This window comes from Sus scrofa, chromosome 1, assembly GCF_054392235.1.
Source record: "Sus scrofa isolate SSC_HxYL_T2T_F1_AM1 chromosome 1, Sscrofa_HxYL_maternal_Yorkshire_Landrace_v2.0, whole genome shotgun sequence".
Taxonomy (NCBI): Eukaryota; Metazoa; Chordata; class Mammalia; order Artiodactyla; family Suidae; genus Sus; species Sus scrofa.
In genome coordinates, this window is record NC_139383.1 from 27,913,694 (window position 1) to 27,932,437 (window position 18,744).

The window sequence follows — 18,744 nt, forward strand, 5'->3', positions numbered from 1 at the left end:
TTAACTATGTGAGGAAAGACTTGTAGAAATGGAGAAAGTCTTTTCATTTCTACATGGAGCTTTGGATTGGGAATTTCCTCCAGAAACGACATTCAAAATCATTTTTAGTCAAATACTAGTCGAATTCTACTGTATAATTTACAGTAATTTGTTTAATAACGAAGTAGATAAGGGAATCAAGAAGCCCAACTTATTTCTGGGTAGTAAGTGTAAATGTTGAGGTTGTAAAGTTAAGAACTTGTTCATTTTTCAATTCCAGTTTCTTAATGGTCATCAGTGTTACCTCAGAGTCTTAAGTATTTTATAAATATTTTATTTGTTCCCAGGGCTGGAGGGTGGGGGAGCAATCTACAAACAATGTAATAATAATACAGGCCTACATTTGTAAATTATTTTGGAGTTTTCAGACACTTTAATTTTACTTGATCCAGTATTTCTCCATTTACGAAGTGGAGGCCAAAAGGGTAGAAAACTTTTTAAGGCCACTTGAACCAGGGAGTGGCACAATCTCGTCTGGAATGCAAGTTTTCTTTTTCTTAGTTCTTTGTGCCCTCCAACCCTCCCTTTTTGTTTTTTTTTAAAGCAGGGTGACAAGAAGCTGGACAAAGAACTAAAAATTTGTGACTAAGCCTGTCATTTTTTAAAAGCTGTTTTACTTATGGAAATTTTCAAGCAGCAAAGTAGAATCTCAGAACTCTTTTCTCATCATCTGGGTTTATAAATATCAGCATTTACTAATTTTAATATTAACTTGCTTTTTTCCTAGAGTATTTTAAAGCAAAACTCCATCATTTTATTAAGCATTTCTTGACTTTTTTAATAATGCTGATTAATGCTATATTGAAAATACTAAACTTACTTATAGAAATCACTTGAAGCCAACTAATAGGTAAATGGCAGAAAAGACTGTCACAGACCGCTTTTACCAGCTTTTACCAATAACGACAGTTAACGTTTGAGGGCGTACCATGTGCCAAACTTTAAGCTATTTACATTCATTAGTTTGGTTCACTTAACCTTAAACCTATGAGTAAGTACCATCATTAGTCTTATTTCATATCTGTGGAAACTGAAACTGAAAGAGATTGAGGTAATTTGTCCAGTGTTGGTCAAGCCAGAATTTCCAGTCTAGTCTATTGGAGTAATAGTCACAGGATGTTATTTTTAGGATTATTAAAGATGTGAATAGCAACAATTTGTTTACAAAACTCTGGAGTCCAAATTCCCTGAATATGCTAAAATTAAGACTTGGCTCAAGTGTGCTTGATAGGGTTACCTAAAGAATCTATTCTGGAGAGCTTCACCTCCTGTATTTTGTTGAGTCTGGTTATCTTTGCTCTTTTCATCACATGTGTTCTAGCTGATTGTTATGTATTATTCCATAAATGATAGGCTCTGTTAGATATTTAATAATTTTCCTTAAAGAATAAAGCCTGGCTTATTCTCTTGTGTTCCTCACTGGGTGATGAATCAATTGGATAAAAGTGCGTGAAGCAATTTATTCTCTTTTTAGTCTTTTAGTAAATAATATTGGTTATAGTAAAGGAAGTTTGATTTCCCATTTTGAAGTGCATGTTTGGTTATGGCCCCATCAGGCACCTTAAGGGTATTGAAGATCATAGGAGATCTTGGTCAAATTCTGGATTAACAGAATTCTGTGACAGTGGACAGCCTAAAAAGGTGAACAAGTCTCTTGTTTTCTCCTCCAAATTTGTGCTGCTTCTAAATCCTAGAGCCCAAAACTTGGGGCACCATTGGTTTTTTTTTTTTTTGCTCCCTGCTCCGACTAACAACAACCTATGAGCAAGTATCGTTGACTCTCTGTACTTCTAAACTAGAATCTGGACTTGCCTCCTTTGTCTATCTTTATTGCTGCCACCTTATCCAGGCAACCATTATATTGAACTTCAACCTTCTCCTTTGTCTTCCTCTTCATCTCCATGTTGTTCATGCGCTGCACAGCAGCCATCTTAAAAATAAATGTGATCGTGTGTCTGCCCTGATCAGACTTTCCAGGGCCTTCCCATTACAGTTAGAAAACAATCTAGGCTCTTTACTCTGGGCTATTTTACTAGATACTGTTTGCTCTGATACATTCCTCCCTCTCCTGCCTTGTATTATATACCCTCACCTTGATCACGGTGTCTCAGTCTTCTTACTGGCCTTTTTATCCTGAATTTGCTAAGTTTGTGTCTTTGTCTAGAATACTTTTCTTTTGGTGGATACTTGCGATGTTCCTTGTCTTTTAACTTACCTCCTTAAAGAGGGCCCAAGGACCCACTTTAGTAGTCCTCCTCTCCACACTTAGTGCATCACTTTGAACATAAACTCCAAGAGAGTAGGGAACTTAATGTCTCACTTAAAATGCTGTATTTCCAACAGTAGAATAATAGTGTCTGGCATTTGATAGGCATCTTTGTAAATTTGAATTCAGAAAGCAGTTCCCTTCAGCTGAAAGATGGGGTTAAATATGTAGTTGAGATGATTTTATTGAAAGTGACGTAGCCAGTACTTGGCAGGCACACGATTTGCAATGATTTGTTGATTTCTGTTCCTTTAGTTTTGTTTTGGTTTTTTTTGGAGGGCAGGGAGCTTTTACATAGTCACGTCTCCCATAATACCTAGCACAATCTACATAGTAGACTTTCATTTAAAAAGAAAGTAGGTGAGTCAATTATAGTTTTCATACTATCTTAAATATTAGTAACACATTCTTAAATGTTAAATATTTATAAACTGTATTAAATAAATATTACTAAATTAATTGTCATATTTTTACATGGGATTGAGTTCTTAGTATGGATACCTGAATATATAGATTATGAACAAGAATGTGTATCTACCAGTCTAACAGCCTACAGCCCCTCCTCCCTCACTTTGCTATTTCTAGTGTGTATTTTCTTAGAACTTGAAAAAAAATCATGAGTTGGAGTAAAGAGAGATTTGGCAGCTGGTTCTCCGGATATATAGAAATTAAAGTGAGCTTTTAGAATTGTTTAGGGGAAGTGTTGGCTAAAATGAGCCTTGTATCACCTCCAGCAGTGAATCAGTAGTTTTGGACTTCTAGGTCAGAGTAAAAGTTTCATAACACACCAGTTTAGAAGATTAGAATTTTTCTCTGCCCTCTTGAGGTATTTGATTTTTTTAAAACTAAACGTGCAGGCACTTTAGAAATCTTTTTGTTTTTGTATCCAAGATTTTTTTTTGGGGGGGGCTAATTTTTATTTTGGTATATTTCCCTTAATTGCTGGGTTCCTATTCTTCCTGCCTGTCTTGAAGTTCAAATTTCTTAATCCCCTCAGCTATAGGATTATGGGTATTTATGGGGCATGTTTTCATTCACCAATTTAATCTTATTTCTTTTACTTTGTATTTTCATTTTTATTACATATTTTTCATTATATCAGCTTGGTAAGATTCAGATTTCGTATTAATTTTTTTTTCATTTAAACTGGTTTATGAATTTACTGAGTATAGGCATGTACAATCTTGTAATGTTTAGTTTCTGCTCTCCTAGTATTTTTTGACTATCTTTTGCACAGTTATTGATAATCACTGCATGTTATTCATAAGGCTAAACTTTTTAGTGACTACTTAACATTTTGTGCAAAATTTAAGTTTATTTATGTCGTAATGGTAAATTAGTTTAGGAAGATCATTTGCTTCCAATAGATACTTGTTTCATCTACTGGCTGTTCTTTTATTGGAACATCTGTACATGTATCAAAATGCTTTTAGGCACAAAGCTTAGAGTTTCTGTGATTGTTGTTATATGAATTTAAAAAAGCTTCTGATGAAACTAAACTGAAAGAAGTAGAAGGAGAGAATAAGATAAATAGCAGAGCACTAAAAGACTCAACTTATAAACTATAGCATTATGAATACCAATTCTAGATATATGACATGATATTCTGGATATATGACATGACATACCAAGATAGCCGCTTATGCTAGCCACTTTGGAATTTTTTGATGGGATGACAGAATAGTTTTCTAAAGCCCAAGTTGATAAAATTAGAATTTAAGTATTTAAATTAAAAAGTAGAGGTGCTTTAGTTTCATAATGCAGTGCTGCATTTTGATTAAAACCAAAAAAGTTAAGTTCTTTTAAACTTTTATGGTTGAAGCAAATTTATTTCCTATACCCATTTCCCATTCCTTGAAATATTTAGTTACTTTATTAAGAGTTTATTGTGGTGCTAAGTGTGATGTATTGTAAACAATGGATTTTTAATGTATTTTAATTCAAACTTTTTTTTGTCTTTGTTAGGAATTTGAATTTAGAGTTTAATTTCTCAGAACATTCTCTCCAGGAAGAGTTTTACAATATCTCAAAAACTTCACTTGACTGCTTGATCCTGAATAAAACCCAAGGTAAGTTGCATTTGTTTTTCAAATTTCCAGTTTTGACTTTTTTGAGAAAATGTGACTACTGAATTCATGATCTATTTATTTGTTTATTTGGTCTTTTTGCCATTTCTTGGACTGCTCCTGTGGCATATGGAGGTTCCCAGGCTAGGGGTCTAATTGGAGCTGTAGCCACCAGCCTATGCCAGAGCCACAGCAACGCGGGTTCCGGGCCGCGTCTGCAACCTACACCACAGCTCTTGGCAACGCTGGATCTTTAACCCACTGAGCAAGGCCAGGGATCAAACCCGCAACCTCATAGTTCCTAGTCGGGATCGAACCCACAACCTCATGGTTCCTAGTTGGATTCGCTAATCACTGAGCCATGACGGGAACTCCCATGAATTCATGATTTAGACTGACTGAAAGTAATGTGGTTTGAGGCTTTTGTTTTGGTGGCTCGTATGAAATAAGTGAGATTTTAAAAGTTAGTTTTAGGAAAAAGTTTGCATCTTCTACTTCTATAAACACATCTACTTAAAGACTCAAAACACAGAGCTCTTTAGAAATAAGACAAAATAACTTTATTTAACTCATCTTACTTTATGCATACAAGAGGAGTTCAGTCACATAGCTTTTTTCCTCTTAGGAGGGTATTAAGGTAAAGTTGATTGCTTATGTGCAAAACATGTATATTGCATGTATCAACTCATTTAATCCTCATTACAACCCTGAGGAGTACTGTCTTTACATATTTCTTTCTTGGGATTAAGAGTAAGAAAAACAAAGCTGGTTTTTGTCTTCGAAGATAGTTATGTTTTATTTTGAAATAAATGTTTATTTGAAACCCCTTGAATTTGTCATATATGTGGGGTTTTTTTGGTGAGAAGGTATTCAGACCTCACTGCCTCTTCTATAATTCAGCTCATCTTAGTACTTGTAAGTACTGTTTCATAATACTGAATACAGTCTGGGTAAAATAAAGTGCCTTAAAACATATTTAGTTGTAGGAGAAATGGTTTAAATATATGACAGTTGCAGACTATTAGGAGAGGTTAGTGAGTTGGTTTTTATGGAAAAAATTTACTTGTTTTATATAAGTTAGTGAACATTTGGAAATAGTCGTAGCGGGAATAAACTTGGGAGTCAAATGTGTCTATTTAATTTTGTTAAGAGTAGATCTTTAAATCAGTTAGGCCTGCTACTGATTTCTGTAAGTGAGCACTGAATGTTGCATTAGATAATCAGGTAGTGTTTAGAAAAGTTAAAATGCTGGTGCCAAAGTTCTCTTACAGTTCCAACATCTCTTTCTTGCAGCAGTTCTCCAGTTTTTCATCTTTCATCCTTTTTCATCTTCTCACCAGAACGCTACCGAGTAAACTAGGCTTGTCACATAAGTCCATTTTTATTCTGCAGTCATGACTTGAAAGCAGAGTCATGGCTCCAGCTGTTCAGAGCCTTAGTGACCTTTATTCTGCTAGGAGAGTGAGTACCCATCACCATTCCAAGCAGTATTGTATACATGGAGTGGTCAGTTTAGTCCTATTTCAAAGCCATAAAGCACTTATGATGACAGTCAGGTAGGTTTATTCTTTTTTTTTTTTGAGTCATTATGCCACTTGCATTTCTGTGTTTTCAGGTTCCTCATCTGTAACACTCCTGCTGTTTATCTTTTTTGCAGGAGAGGTAGGCATTTTTATCAGGCATGGAATAACATCTAACATACTGCTGCAGTCTGATCCCATTGCTTTTTCTGGCTTTTGCAGCTGCTGCCTTTTTGGCACATAGGTGGGGCAGTCCGTAGAACTCTTCTGTTGTGTCTTCAGTATACAATACCTGTCATGTAGGTGAAAATACAGTTTTAGTCAGGGATAGTTAACTTTTAGTACTTACTTGAAAAGAATAATAATAATTAATTCCCTTTGAGGAACTTAAGTCTTATAAATTGTATCGGAAAATAAGTGAAATAATTGAAAAATTTTCACTCATATTGTGATTTTAACCGTTTTTGCTTTCTCATTTGACTAGGAGAAAAGAAATGGGTCGCTCCAATTCTAGATCACATTCTTCAAGATCAAAGTCTAGATCACAGTCTAGTTCTCGATCAAGATCAAGATCACACTCTAGAAAGAAGAGATACAGGTGAATTACTGTGTTTTTAATTATTTAAATAATAATCTGTCAGCTAATACTTTAGGAGTGTTTACACAGAGTGCTAATTTATTAACATTTTATTCTCAGAATCCTGTGAAATGGACCTATACCTGTTGTTATCTTGGTTTAGAGTTAGTCCACTGGGAGTCCTGGAATGTATTTTCTGCAGATAAGGGGCAGTTGCTATAATGTTGAGGTGAATTGGATAATTTCACAATTATCCGGCAGTAAAGAGTCTTTGTATATTGTTTTTGTAGTTTTAATTTGACTCTGTGGTCTCAATAGGTTTATTCTTTTGTATAAAAATGATTACTTCTGGTTGTCTTCCTTTAAATAGTAAGACATACTGAGCATGGAAAATAGAAACTACAAGTTTAAAATAAAAGGGACTGTAATCTGATTAAGAATTAATGCTATTTAATAATTTTTCTAGGCCTAACTTTTCATTATGTATGCATTTAACCAGTGGCATTTCACTGCTGAAAATTCTTCCATGGCATTAAATATTCTTTTATGCTGTCACTTTAAATGCCTGCATAAATGTACTTTCATTTGTTAGTATGGTATATTGTTGGACATCAGTTTTTCCTGTTTTCTATGCCTTCATTCCTGAGGCCTTTATTTTCTCAATTTTACCTTAGAATTGAGACGTTCTTCATTGAAAACAGTGAACTTTTATATAAATGAAGGCTTTTTAAAAAATGTACATTTTTAGCTTTGACAGTTTATTTGCATGTCATATTCAACTGTAAGTATTTAGAATATAGGATGGAATAGCTTATTTTTTTTTTCATTGATATTTATTTCATTTTTAGTTCTAGGTCTCGATCCAGGACATATTCAAGATCTCGTAGTAGAGATCGTATTTATTCTAGAGATTACCGCCGAGATTACAGAAATAATAGAGGAATGAGACGACCTTATGGGTACAGAGGAAGGGGTAGAGGGTATTATCAAGGAGGAGGAGGTAGATATCATCGAGGTGGATATAGACCTGTCTGGAATAGAAGACACTCTAGGAGTCCTAGACGAGGTCGTTCACGTTCCAGGAGTCCAAAAAGAAGATCCGTTTCTTCTCAAAGATCCCGAAGCAGATCTCGCCGGTCATACAGATCCTCTAGGTCTCCACGATCATCCTCTTCTCGTTCTTCATCCCCGTATAGCAAATCTCCTGTCTCTAAAAGACGAGGGTCTCAGGAAAAACAAACCAAAAAAGCCGAAGGGGAGCCCCAAGAAGAGAGTCCTTTGAAAAATAAATCACAGGAAGAACCGAAAGATACATTTGAACATGACCCGTCTGAATCTATCGATGAGTTTAATAAATCATCAGCCACATCTGGTGATATTTGGCCTGGCCTTTCAGCTTATGATAATAGTCCCAGATCACCCCATAGCCCATCACCTATTGCTACACCACCTAGTCAGAGTTCATCTTGCTCTGATGCCCCCATGCTCAGTACAGTCCACTCTGCAAAGAACACCCCCTCTCAGCATTCACATTCCATTCAGCATAGTCCTGAAAGGTCCAGGTCTGGTTCTGTTGGAAATGGATCTAGTCGATACAGTCCTTCTCAGAATAGTCCAATTCATCACATACCATCACGAAGAAGCCCTGCAAAGACAATCACACCACAAAATGCTCCACGAGATGAGGCTAGGGGACGTTCCTCATTTTATCCTGATGGTGGAGATCAGGACACTGCAAAGACAGGAAAATTCTTGAAAAGGTAAGAACTAAAGTAAAAAAAATTAGATTATAATATTAATTCTTCTCTAGGTTTATAAGACTTAAAATTGCATTGTGATGTATATTTAGCTGTTTTTGCTTATGACTTTGTTCTTTATAATTCCAAATTGTTTTTACTTACATCTGGTTAACTTTGGAAGTGAATTGTTTTAATAGAAACTAATTCATATTCCTCCTCTTTATTTTATCCATTTTTAGTCAGCCCAGAATTAAGAATGTAAGTGGGAAATTGACTAATACAACTAATGGTTAACGTGCTGTAAAAACAGTAAAAATTTAGAGAATAATTTCATAGGGGCTAAAGCATTTTGTTCTCTTCACTGTTATGATGTGATCTACATAAATAATGCAGGTATATTGCCTGTTCTCATGTGGTATTATACAGTCCAGCTGTCAATTTTTGTTGAATCTGCTTGACTGTAGAAAAGATAACAAATGGTATTTCTTAACTCTAGTAACATTTCAGAGATACTTGGTTTAAATTTCAAGCATCGCTAAGGGTTGCTAAAAAACTTAATGAGAATGGATTGCTAAGGTAGTGTGCTTGATTTATAAGTGAGGAATTACAGCAAGCATACTATTTATGGTATAGCACTATGTAACCTAAAATTAATACTCTTACTGAACAGACACAGAGGTTCTACTTAACATTGCCAGAAATCATTTTCTACTGCAAAGTATATAAGAACTATTCCATGATTTAGATAGAATATTAAACATGTAATATAAGCTACATTGAGGTCATTTTTTTGAACTCTAATATTTATATTAGTAGATAAGTGAAATAGTCTGAAATTTTGAGTATATCATAAGTAGAATTCTACTGGATAAGTATATTTTATTAGTGGTTTTTAGCCTCAGAAATTAAACTTAAGCTGTGTTGTACGTTATAGAATCTCTGGAAATTTGGATTTGTTAGTGCAGACAAAGGACTGACTAAAAAGAACAGTTCTTTGAGAATGGCTTTACTTTTTTAAACTTTAGAAAGTCTAATATGTAAATTTATTTAAAAACTCAGTATATAAGCTATATGGATGCTTTTAATGCTTTTTGAAAGTGGAATCTGAAAAAGCACTTTCAGTAGGGTTTTTTCCTCTATTGGTCCTGTGGTATTGGACAGCACATTTAAGTATGCAAGTGATCCACAAAGAATGCAATCCAGAGTTACCATCCTCTTCTTTGCTTATTCACAGGTTCACAGATGAAGAGTCTAGAGTATTCCTGCTTGATAGGGGTAATACCAGGGATAAAGAGGCTCCAAAGGAGAAAGGATCAGAGAAAGGGAGGGCAGAGGGAGAATGGGAAGATCAGGAAGCTCTAGATTACTTCAGTGATAAAGAGTCTGGAAAACAAAAATTTAATGATTCGGAAGGGGATGACACAGAGGAGACAGAGGATTATAGACAGTTCAGGAAGTCAGTTCTTGCAGATCAGGGTAAAAATTTTGCTACTACGTCTCACCGGAATACTGAGGAGGACGGATCCAAGTACAAGTCCAAAGTATCATTGAAAGGCAATAGAGAAAGTGATGGATTTAGAGAAGAAAAAAATTATAAACTTAAAGAGACTGGATATGTAGTGGAAAGGCCTAGCACTACAAAAGAGAAGCACAAAGAAGACGACAAAAATTCTGAGAGAATAACAGTGAAGAAAGAAACTCAGTCACCTGAGCAGGTAAAGTCTGAAAAGCTCAAAGACCTCTTTGATTACAGTCCCCCTCTACACAAGAATCTGGATGCACGAGAGAAATCTACCTTCAGAGAGGAGAGCCCACTTAGGATCAAAATGATAGCCAGTGATTCTCATCGTCCTGAAGTCAAACTCAAAATGGCACCTGTTCCTCTTGATGATTCTAACAGGTAATCCACATTGATACCCAGTAAATAATCGGTGGGTGGTTAGTTAATACTACAGTTAATTATCTTATTTTTTGAACATACTTGGTGTTTTCATATTCAAACCAACGGTATATTTTGTTTGTATGTGTCTGTTTGTTACCGATATATTCCAGACCTGCTTCCTTGACTAAAGACAGGCTACTTGCTAGTACACTTGTCCATTCTGTCAAGAAGGAGCAAGAATTCCGATCCATCTTTGACCACATTAAGTTGCCACAGGCCAGCAAAAGCACTTCGGAGTCATTTATTCAACACATTGTGTCCTTGGTTCATCATGTTAAAGGTATGTTTAGTATGTTTAGTGTTGTGATTTAAATTTATCTTACAAATAATAAAGTGAACAGTTACGTGTAATGATTAATGCATTCCAGGGCTAGAAAGTATATGTGGATGCTGTTAATATTTTGGAGCAGTATAGTTTCATGAAAGAGCTATCAGTCATGTTAGCATTAAAACCCATGGAAGTATTATTTAATAAAAAGTAATTGAAATGTTAAGTAGAGTTAAAACATATCCTAAAGATCTTTATCATAATAAAACATGTTAGATCTATTTAATGCTGAAAGTCTTTGACATGTGCCATCATACTGTGTTTGAAGTGCAGAGTGCTTATGGATAGATTGTCTTTCATTGTATGCATATGGCTTGTGATAATGTACTCCTGGCATAGATTTATACAAAGTGAGACAATATTGGTACCATTATATATTTATTGAGTTTCTTTTCAACTTTTAAAGAAACTTAAAATCAAAAGTTTTAAGAAAACTTTTAGAAAAAAGAAAAAACTTTAAGAAAAAAACGGTATTTCCTGTCTTATTTTTGTGTTACTTAATTTGTTATAATACTTGGCTTTTTTATATGATTAATTAGAAAAAAATTTATTAGGACCTATAAAGGGGAAAAAACCTTCTAGAAATTTAAACGTATGTTAGATAAGTAGCAATTCCATGAATAGTGACTAATTAGGATAATGCTGATGACATTTCTTTAGGTCCGAAAGATGTTAAGGGTGGTCATTTCAGCTAAAGTAATGATGTTCTGTTTTCACCAGTGTGTGTAATTTTAGTTTCAAAGTTAGTAGTTATTTTCAAAGGTTTCAGTGTGTGATTTTTTGGGCAAATAGATTTTGTTTTTATTATTTTGTTTTTGTGTTTGAAAGGCAGTTTACTTTGAAATAGGTTCTTACCCAGGAATCTCTGTGGCTGTTGCTCTTAAAAGCCGTTTTTTGAAAAGTTTGTCTTTGGACATGAGAATAACTCATTATAATAGCTGAAACTTGTCACTAGCAAATTCTTTATTGCACTTGATATTTCAAAACAGTGAATAGTTAATGAATTTCTTTTTGACTGTAATTATTAAGCATGGTAACAAAAGAGTTTTGTTATTTGGCTATAACTAGGTTTGTGAACCAGTATGACCATATTACTGTGGTACATAGAATATGAATCATTAACATTTTTTCTTTTTTCACCTTTTTTTGACCTGTCTCCACATTTTACAATTTATTGCTGAATTTTGAGATCAGGTTTTGATAAAAATTTTTCTTTTTTCGTTTTCTTTTTTTCTTTTTTCTTTTTTTTTTTTTTTAAAGAACTGTAGTTATGTTTCATTATTGGTATTGTGCAACCGATCTGAACAGCTCTTACTTAATACAGAGCTGAAAATGCCCAGTGATGTTTTCTTTTTCATTGTAACTAGGTCCTGGAATATGTTTTGAAATGGCAAATCCATGTTTCAAAGTAAAATAGCTGTTGAAAGATACAGGCAAAGTTGAATCTTCTGTCTTCCTGGCAAAAATGGCATAAAAACTGAGTTGCTAGCTCAAATTCCTGGGTTTCATGGAATTATGATTGAGGCACTACCCTTGTAGTGGCCGTTTCAAGTTTTAATGATTGGTTATGAGACATGTGCTGGATATTGGGCGGTAAGTTGACACAGATGTATGTTGACCTGTTAAGCAGATAGCTTGCTTCGTAATGTAACATTTCATGACTTTATGCGTCTTTCTATAGTACATCTACAGCATATCTTGAAATGGTTTAAGAACTAATCAGTATTGATATTACTAATTGTAAAATTGTTCAAAGACCAGACAGTAATACCATATGTGCTGTCAGGTTTGCCAAGATGCCAGATTTGGGGAGTAATTAGTGAGTGTTAGTTGATTTAAAAAATACTTTTCCAGCTGAAATGGGAGTATTTGGTTTTTTTCTTAAATATAGTTTTTGTTGTCAACATAGTTTTTGATGAAATAATATTTTAGTAAAACCAGCTGTGTAGTTATTTCATTATTTTTTGTTTTCTGAAAATGATTACTTGAAGTTAACTTCATTGGTTCTTATTGGCAAGGCTTAAGGACATGGACATATTTTTGTTCCTTTTTGTTCTGTTTGAGGAATTGTAGTGCATTATCAAAATGGAATTAGAGACTCTCAAATTAATATATTTATTGTTCTTGGATTATATGTAATATTGACAAGGACCTGTGAGGAGCTTTGGATTAGTTACCTGTTGAGGTACAGTAAGTTAAAAGGGACAGGGTAGGAGTTCTTCATAACACTTGGTTCTCTTCTGCTAGGTTTCTTGAGTATTTTTATTTTCTTTTCACCTGCTACATATCCTTCTGTCACAAATGAAAATGTCTCTTAAGGCAAAGATAACTAATTGGGCAGTATTTCTCCTAAATCAACAGAGCAATACTTCAAATCAGCTGCAATGACCCTAAACGAGAGATTTACTTCGTATCAGAAAGCCACAGAAGAACATAGTACCCGGCAAAAGAGCCCTGAGATACACAGGTATATATACTGGGCATGTAAAAATGTTTTGAGGGAGTTCCTGTTGTGGCTCACTGGTAATGAACCTGAGTAGTATCCATGAGGATGCGGGTTTGATCCCTGGCTTTGTTCAGTGGGTTAAGGGTCCAGCATTGCTGTGAGCTGTCGTGTAAGTTACAGATGTGGCTTGCACCTGGCATTGCTCTAGCTGTGGTGTAGGCCAGTGGCTACGGCCCAGATTCGATCCCTGACTTGGGAACCTCCATATGCTGTGGGTGTGGCCCTAAAAAGACAAAAAAAAAAAAAAAAAAAAGTGTGTGTGTATTTCCAGTTTTGAAAAGTTTGTAGTTAACTGTTTCTTCTTAATTTTCAGTTTCATTTGGTTTAAATTGGTTGGTAGAACTTACTCTATCACTTTCCAGTATGGAATTAAATAATTAACACATATGTATTTTGGGAGGGGGTTGGATGCCTAGAGTAAAGTAACCCTTGCATTTAATTTACTTCTAGTAAGTTTGTAAAGTAAAAATGCTTGGTGAGAGAATCGTTTCTCACGAAAAGATCATGAACTTTGAAATAATTATGTTTAAGTTCTTGTGCTCTCACTTAATTGCATTATCTCTGAACATTAGCTTTTTCCATCTACAAACAAGGATAACAGTGCCTGTTTTGCAGAGTAGTGGTGACAATTAGTAGTATTGGTTATAAAGTATGTAATTCAGTGCTCAGTACATGGTAGGTATGGTTTTTGGCAGTGATTGCTGAAGAAGCACTAAGAAGATGTAACTGACACTAGTTTAAAAAGGCAAGGAAAGCCATAGAATAAAAGAGCCCCTGCATATGTAAATATTATGGAGATACATAAATAATCCTATTTATATGTTCCTTGGGGATAATGATGTAATTGTAGAGTGATTGACACTAAAATGATAATACTCAGTTTAATCAAAACATGTTTTCCTTGTTTTAAAATTTTTTTTACTTTTGTCTTTTTAGGGCTGCATCTGGGCATATGGAGGTTCCCAGTCTAGGGGTCAAATTGGAGCTGAGCCACCAGCCTATGCCAGAAGCACAGCAACGCTGGATCCAAGCTGTGTCTGCAACCTACACCACAGCTCATAGCAACGCCAGATCCTGGCTCATAGCAAGGCCAGGGATTGAACCTTCAGCCTCATGGTTTCTAGTCAGATTCGTTTTCATTGCGCCATGACGGGAACTCCAAAACATGGTTTCCTTTTTTAAAAAAAGTTTTATTGTAGTCAGTTTACAACGTTGTGATAATTTCTGTAGTACAACAGAGTGATTCAGTTATACATATATGCACATCCATTATTTTTTTGTTTTTTTATGGCTTAAAATAAATTTGATGTTTTAAAAGATCAGGCTTCATTTCTATATAGAAATAACTGGGTTGAAGCATTTTAATTCATTTTTATTAAATACAGTTTTTATTAATTAGGAATTAGATTAATAATCTTGCTATGTTAAATTAGTTGATTGGGCGAGAAACAACTGTTTAGTATTTCCTTCACAAAATGGATAATTTTAGGAATTTTTGGAACCATAAAGTTCATGTCACTACAAATAGACTTTATTTTACTTTAAGGAGAATTGACATCTCTCCAAGTGCCCTGAGGAAGCATACCCGTTTAGCGGGGGAAGAGAGAGTTTTTAAAGAAGAAAATCAAAAGGTATGTTTTGAATGGACTTTTTTTTCATGTTAAGCTAAGCTTAGTTAATAATACTGTTTGTCTAGGCAGAATGTTTATGGATATCATCTATTTTTAATTTGTAAATACATAAAATATATTTATAGTAGTGTTTATATACAAGAAGTTAAGCCAAACCAAGAGTAGTTTTTTGATATACTAATGAAAGGAAGGAACTAATTCTAAGAAAAGGGTGAAGAATCAGTGAGTAGACAAAGGTGAAATGGATGAGCCAGAATAAATATTCCTTGATTTATGTGTACCTAAATTAATATCTCTAGGTTCTTCACAGAGAGAGCAAGAAGTAATCTCCATGCTACTGGGCATTTTTGATCTGGACTAAGAAATAAGCATTCTAAGAACTGGTTTACAAATGAACATTTGGAACAAAAACTGTCACTATTGGAGTATTTGTGGATTGGGGAGAAGAATGCTTTTAAACTTGAGAAAGGAGCCTGTGAATGACTGGTGTTGGGGTAGGGGGACTCTTTGAGAATGAAATTCAGTTGTTAAGCGGATTCCGATTTATGGATAATTTGAAATTGACATTTTCTAGGTGGATTAGTCTATATGACAGGCTATATAAAACTCTAGCCATAATGTGGAGCAACTCTTTTGAAACAAACTGAATATGTTAGGGGATTTGGAAGAGTATTGCTTGGTCCCAATTCTGGCCATCACCGAGTACTGGCTGTGTTATTAGGAAAGGAATTAGTTTCTTGGACATTGGTTTTCTAATAAGAAAAATGACAATACATCTGTTTTGCAGAGTTGTTGAATAATTGGGATGTTATGAAAACATTGGCACTTTTATTACTAAAAGCTGTTATTAACAGTTGTATATAAGCTTTTAAATTATGCATGCTATTAACTTATTAGATAAGAAATTTAGAGCTTAGAAAGAAAGTGGTTTCTTTGCATGGGACACATTGATTTTGGATAACCAGATCCTGAGAAGTGAATGCTAATTTTGACTTTTACTTCCAGTACATTGGGGTCGGTGTTGGTTAATTTGTCTTGCCTGCAATTTAGCCTGTCCTTGTGCTCTGACAGAATGAGTGAATTTCTTGCTTCTCTTTATTCCTCAGACCAGATTTTGATCTAGAGGAGAGAAAATAGTGATAACTGATGGAAGGACCAGAGAATGTGACTTTGTTTTTTATCCATTATCTTCCTATCTGAATGAATAATTAACATACATATAGTACTATGTACTTAATGTATACCCACTTTGGTGTTTATAAAGTACTTTCACTGATCTTTTACTTACTCATGGGCTCAGTAATAAGGTATTCACTAGGTGAATAGGAAGGTTTTTGCTCTTGATTAGATTTTTCTTGTTACCTGGGAGCAAATAGGTGAGTAGTTGATATCATTTGGAGGTATATGTATACTATCAGTTTTATGACTGTTTATGAACATTATAACTAGACTTCCCAGAGTAAGTACTTCTTATTGTTGAATACTAGCGAGGATGTCCACATTGCTTAGCATCTTACTGATGTATAATTTTTCTTCATTCCTAGATGCCTCTTTCCATCTTCCTAAATTATATAGTATTTGAAAAAGCAATGGAACAAGAAGGAGGTGAATTGTGACCCAGTTAAACTAATGTCCGTTGCAATACCTGAATTGAGAAAGGGCAGTATATGGCCCAAGATACTGAGAACAGGATTGGGAATAATATCTTTCTGGCTTTGTTTCTACCCTTGTTTAACCTCACATGGTTTCATTAATCATATTCTGCTTGCATGTTAATGAAAATTACAGAGTATTTACTTTTGAAGTGGTTTTTGTTGGGCTGGTCAACTTATTTGGGAAGAGCTTGATCATAATGAGGCTTAAATAATGAGAACCATACTTTAGGATCCCTTAACTTTATAGGCAGATGGCTACATCCACAACTGAGTATAATCTCTATTGTTTTTTCAACCGTTTTTTTTTTTTTTTTTTAAAAAGCTATTTCAAAGGATGATAATTGAGGATGTGCTGAGTGGAAAAAATAATTATATCATTTTTCTGTATGAAAAGTTTATTGTGGATTGCTTTGAATAAAAACCTATGACATTTTCAAGATAATTAGCTTTTAATAATTTCCCCAGTCCCATTGTACTTGAGTACACAAATGTCGAGTGAAAACATCAAGTACATTTTTAAATGAAAACTAAGTATGGAAATAGTATATTATGATTCATACTTTTTTGATACTAAAATGCCAGCTTAGAAACTGGCATAAAATTTGGCTATATTTTTTTTTTTCCTCTGTGCTTTCCCTGAAATCTGTATTTTACATCTGTCTTTTATAGGGAGATAAAAAATTAAGGTGTGATTCTGCTGACCTTCGGCATGACATTGATCGTCGGAGAAAAGAAAGAAGTAAAGAACGGGGGGATTCCAAGGGCTCCAGGGAATCCAGTGGATCAAGAAAGCAAGAAAAAACTCCAAAAGATTACAAGGAATACAAATCTTACAAAGATGACAGGTAATTGTTAAAACTATCCGAGTTAGGTTATAGCTTCTAATTAGCCTTTAATAATTGTCAGCTTAATTGCTTTCAATTTTGACTGTATAATCGAATGTTTAAATTTAAACAATTAAAATTATTTGTTTTACAGCAAAAATGTATTTGTCTTTTACACGGCTTATGGTGGATGAGGACAAAAACTTTGGAATAGCAAGCTAACACTGAAAAAAAAAATGACAAATTAATGTGTCCTATTATCCAGGCTACATCAGGAGGTTGGACTTCAATGCAGTGCATTTCTAGAAACAGTTTGTGTAAGAACTTTGGTTCGTTATGCTTGATTCCGCACTTTTTCAACTCATAACACCCAGAGTACAAGAATTTTAAACTGATACCTAGTGGTTTTAACCTGGGAGAGATGGGGGGAGGAAGACTAGTTTTTATGAACTAGCAATGTGTATTAGTCTTTCAAAGTAATGTTTCCATGGATACTGTTAGAAGTGGTAAGAGTTACTGCAGGTATGACCTTTTCAAGTGTTGCATTAGAATCACATAAAATTGATCATCGTAGAGTCAAATAATAAGAATACTAAGTATCAGAGATAATTGTTTTTCTAATAAGTATCATAGATAATCGTTTTTCTTGCTATTCATTAGGTATATGGTGGGTTTTACTTGTGTTTTTAAATTTATGACTGGTATTTGTAATAATATGCTTTTTTCAATAACGGAGTTATGGCCCAAATCATATTAACTCTTCTCACCCAGAGTGTACAAACTGCAGTTATTTCGAAACATGCCCTTAAGAACATTCTACCTTTTTCCTACTCTTCTCTTCCTTTCCTTAAAATAAAAACATAAGTTAAAATTATTGAAGAACTGAACCTTATTCTTGAAGTTTCCAGACTGCTAGTTTCTTACTGGCAGGCTATAACATGTTTTTTCAGTAGTGATGTAAAACAAATATTGAAGGAGAATGGAAACAGACTATTCAAAGTTTGACACCCAGTCATTTTAGTTATGTAATAATTTTAAAAGGGGATAGTTTTTTGACTTGAAAAATATCCCTCTTATTATAAGATTCAACAGGCTCTTAATCTTTTTAAAAATAGCACATTTGTTTTGTTTCCTTTATTTATTTTGCAGTAAACATAAAAGTAGAGAGCAGGATCATTCTCGATCTTCATCCTCTTCAGCATCACCTTCTTCTCCCAGTTCTCGAGAAGAAAAGGAGAGTAAGAAGGAAAGAGAAGAAGAATTTAAAACTCACCATGAACTGAAAGAATACTCCGGCTTTGCAGGAGTTAGCCGACCACGAGGAACCTTTGTAAGTAATAAAATTTTCTTTCGTCATTTTATAGAACTTTAGAGTACTGTGCATAAGGAAAGTAAAATACATGATTTAGACATTACTGTGTGTCATTACTCCTGTGGTCAGAATTAGTCTTGAAAAATGAAATGGTGTTTGAAGTACCCTCATTAAGAAATACCATTTAGAAGAGAGGAGGAGCTGGAACTGGGATGATGCTTTGCATGATTTTTTTAAAAAATTGCCATTTTGAGATTTAGATGCATCTACACGAACTAGGTACTTTTCTTAATTTTATAACTAACTGTACATAGTGCTTAGAGACCCAAGAGTCAAGGA

General features: G+C 34.3%; 1 protein-coding gene across 15 annotated transcripts in view; it reads left to right on the plus strand.

The window, feature by feature from the left end:
- Window positions 1-18,744, plus strand: part of BCLAF1 (BCL2 associated transcription factor 1) — a 30,516-nt gene that overhangs the window by 1,691 nt on the left and 10,081 nt on the right. For 2 of the 15 annotated variants that reach the window (XR_002336956.2, XR_002336981.2), the window contains exons 2-11: window positions 4,271-4,374; window positions 6,376-6,489; window positions 7,317-8,228; window positions 9,442-10,107; window positions 10,260-10,429; window positions 12,839-12,944; window positions 14,530-14,614; window positions 16,939-17,114; window positions 17,248-17,410; window positions 18,243-18,423. Coding sequence is in view for 7 of the 15 variants with exons in the window: in XM_005654381.4 (XP_005654438.2) it covers window positions 6,386-6,489; window positions 7,317-8,228; window positions 9,442-10,107; window positions 10,260-10,429; window positions 12,839-12,944; window positions 14,530-14,614; window positions 16,939-17,114; window positions 18,243-18,423 (2,400 nt within the window). In the remaining 8 variants the exon portion in view is untranslated. 15 annotated transcript variants of the gene reach the window in all.